At 45.2% G+C, this 3214-nt stretch overlaps 1 protein-coding gene across 1 annotated transcript; it reads left to right on the top strand.

Moving 5' to 3' along the window:
- The first annotated feature begins 1514 nt into the window (after positions 1–1514).
- Positions 1515–2157, top strand: LOC119547773. The gene has a single exon (XM_037854784.1). It carries the CDS (start codon positions 1604–1606, stop codon positions 1946–1948), a length of 345 nt encoding a protein of 114 aa, XP_037710712.1. The 5' UTR covers positions 1515–1603; the 3' UTR covers positions 1949–2157.
- The last annotated feature ends 1057 nt before the right edge of the window (positions 2158–3214 follow it).

Genomic DNA, 3214 nt, shown 5'->3' on the forward strand with positions numbered 1-3214 from the left:
CCTGGATTGCCGTGTCAAGCTTTTACGTCGAATTATTGAATAAATAGTTACGCACGGCGAAAGGGTCTGCAACGCCAAATGAATTATACAACATGGATCTGGAGGGCGGAAAGGAAAGGGCGGAGGCGTTGGCCCGGACTCTCGCCCGAACCCAAACCCAAGCTGGGAGTCAGTTGCAGACCGGCACGTGACGACACCCCAACCCAAGGCAACCAATCCAACAGTCATAAAGTTCCATGTTTGTTCGTCCTGAGCTCATCATCAACGGCCTCGTTGCGTGCGTGCGCACTCGACTCGATTCCAGACAATCTGTGGCCTAGCCCGGCTTATAAATGATGCACAGGCCGTGGCCACGGGCTGCTGGGCAAGAGTGAACTTTTCGTTTGAGACTTCAACGCTTCGATTGTGGGGCCGTAATTCAACGCCATTTACGTGACCCCCCACTCCGTTTTTGCCGCCAGCCGGGGCCGCATGCTGCCAGGAATGATTGCGACTGCCGCCTGCACCATCACCGTGGGTGGTGGCGCCTCGTCTGGGCTCGCTGTTTGTCCCACTTCCTCCTTTCCCATCCCCGAACGAAGCGTGCTGCACCACGGATTGGGTCCAACCTTTGACATGGCGTCCGGAAGGATGGCTGGTTGTCCTTGCCAATAGCCACGTGGGAGCTCCGCTCTCCCTCGGCGAAAATAAGTGCAAGTCCATGGACATGGGTTGGCTACTGGTCCCCTAATATAAGTACACATAATAAAAGACTCAATTAGAGGATTGACTCAATTCATTTCCCAGCGGCATCTTACGTGATTTGAAGTTTTATTAGAAGTGGCTGTTATGGGTGGTGATTCATGTTAAAATCAAATGCTGGTTTTAAAGTTAATTACTCTATAAATTAATTTGGTTTAATATTTGAATTGCTTTTGTGCAAGAATTTCGAAAGTCCCAACACTAAGCATCACATCCCCTCCAAAACTATCGGGACTTAAGATTGCACAGCAAACACTGGATTATATGCTAAAACCGTATTGTAAACATTCGATTCATAGCGAAGCAAACTTATAAAGAAAGCTAATAATGGTATAATTTGTTACAAATTACAATATCATTTGTAACAGGTCAAAAATCTCTAGAACAAATAGTAAACGAACAAAAAAACCCATATTTAATAAAAATATATGAACATTATAATAACAAATTCTATAAATCAGGGATCGTAATCGTTATGAGTTTTATTATAAAGCTCAAAAAATAAGCATATATTTTGATCAAAAAAATAATTATTTCTTCTTATCGAAAAATCTCAAAACTCAAAGGTAATGATTATCGTTAATTTTAAAATTTTCGCTTAAAATAAAACTCACTTTGAAACCACGACCACGAACACAAGGGTATCTCCTCTGGAAAACAAAGTCATCGTATCGGGCTTTTGCATCCTTGCAGATGGCCTTATTGTTTTAGCCAGTAAGGGAAACATTTCCAATTTAACCAAGCAAGTATAAATATATGTTTTGTACACGCTTTTTTAAGTCACACACTCAGACGGGACTGGAATAAATTCAAAACACTTTCCCACTAAGCTGACCCCTTTTCCCCCTGGGCCTGGGAAGCCATGACATCGAGCAATGTGCAGGCCACGTTCGATCGGCTGATCCTCCTGCCGGGAGTGATTGGGGCCGTCCTGGTCGACGGCGCTGGCGTCCCCGTCCGGACCAATTTGCCCGACAACGCTGCCCAGATGTACGCCACCCGGATGAGGCCGCTGGTGGCGTTGGCCCGCACCATGGTGCAGGACATGGATACCGGGGACCAGTTGAGCTACGTGCGGCTGCGCACCCGCCGCCAGGAACTGATGGTGGCCACCGAGAACGAGCACACGATCATTCTCATCCAGGACAACCGGGCGCTGGACGAATCCCGGCGGGCCAGTGCCGCCTCGCGGAGGTTTTCGAGCTAAAGTGCAGCCAAAGGAGTCGAGTCCTAGTCATGCATGCGGGCGGCCTTAGCGAAATGACATAAACAAGCTGCGCCAGCGGGGGTTGGCCGGGTGAAGAGTCCTTGCACGGACGAGCTCACAAATCCCGAGCACAGAACTGAAATTGTGAGTCGGCATTGCAGCGCTGGAAAAAGCACGCAATAATAAAATCCACATCCAGGCGGGGTAAATTGTGTTTGTTTACCCTTCTCGAGGGTCGTGTTCTTTTCCAAGAAAAGGGTTTGCTTAGTATTACACTGGATTTTCATTAATACTACAGAGGATAGTCGTTTATACAATTTGGTTATAAATTAATTTAAATAGAAAGTCAAGCATTAGGCAAACCTTTAGGCATTCATTTCTGAATCGGTTGTTCAAAAATATAGTATTCGGTTTTAATAAGATAAGCTAAAAGTAGGGTTTAAGATCGTTACTCTTTTGATTTGCCATGCGGACCAGAAAATGTTTATTAAAAAAAGTTATTTTAGTCGGATTATGTTTAACTAATTTAAGGTTTATGTTATGTTTAAAATTTTAAATTTAGCTTGAATTGATTAGGGTACGAGTTCAAGCCCCAATTTATTTTTTTTAACCTTGTTAAATGTAGTTTAAATTAAAATAATTTAAATTTCACAATCTATTTATCTTGAACCTTCAACATAAGTAGATTTACAAAATGTATTAGGGTACGGGTTCAAGCCCCACAGCTGTCCAATTCCTTTTTATTAATTTTAATAAATGTAACTTTTATATTTTAATACCATCATCATGGCAAAATAGACATCACTTTCTCCGATTATGTAGAGTATTTTAGGATTCGGTTTGCAGAGTAGTTCCCCCACTTTTTTCCCTAGTTCGTTTCGATTGCTGGCAACAACCGGCTGCCGTCACGCCATCAAGCATTCCTGCCAACAGCAACAAAAACATCCTGGGAAAGGGAGAGTTGGTGGAAAAGGAGGAGGAGGACCCACAGAGCAGCCTGTCGCCTGCACACTTACACACACTCTGGGCCACGCACACACCCACACCCAGGGACACTTACACAGCGACACGCCAGGCTTTACACGCCTCCGCACGCGTCACACGAAAGCACGAAACCAATTTAAGCACCCACATTCTCTCACCCAATTAGTCGCACACAGCACACAGCTCACCACCACCCCCACCCAGAGCCACATCCTCGTCCACACTGGCATATCCCTTACCCTTGCCCCACAGCCACATCCTCGTCCACATCAGGGCGAATCC

The sequence above is a fragment of the Drosophila subpulchrella genome, chromosome 2L (assembly GCF_014743375.2).
Source record: "Drosophila subpulchrella strain 33 F10 #4 breed RU33 chromosome 2L, RU_Dsub_v1.1 Primary Assembly, whole genome shotgun sequence".
In the NCBI taxonomy this organism is placed as follows: Eukaryota; Metazoa; Arthropoda; class Insecta; order Diptera; family Drosophilidae; genus Drosophila; species Drosophila subpulchrella.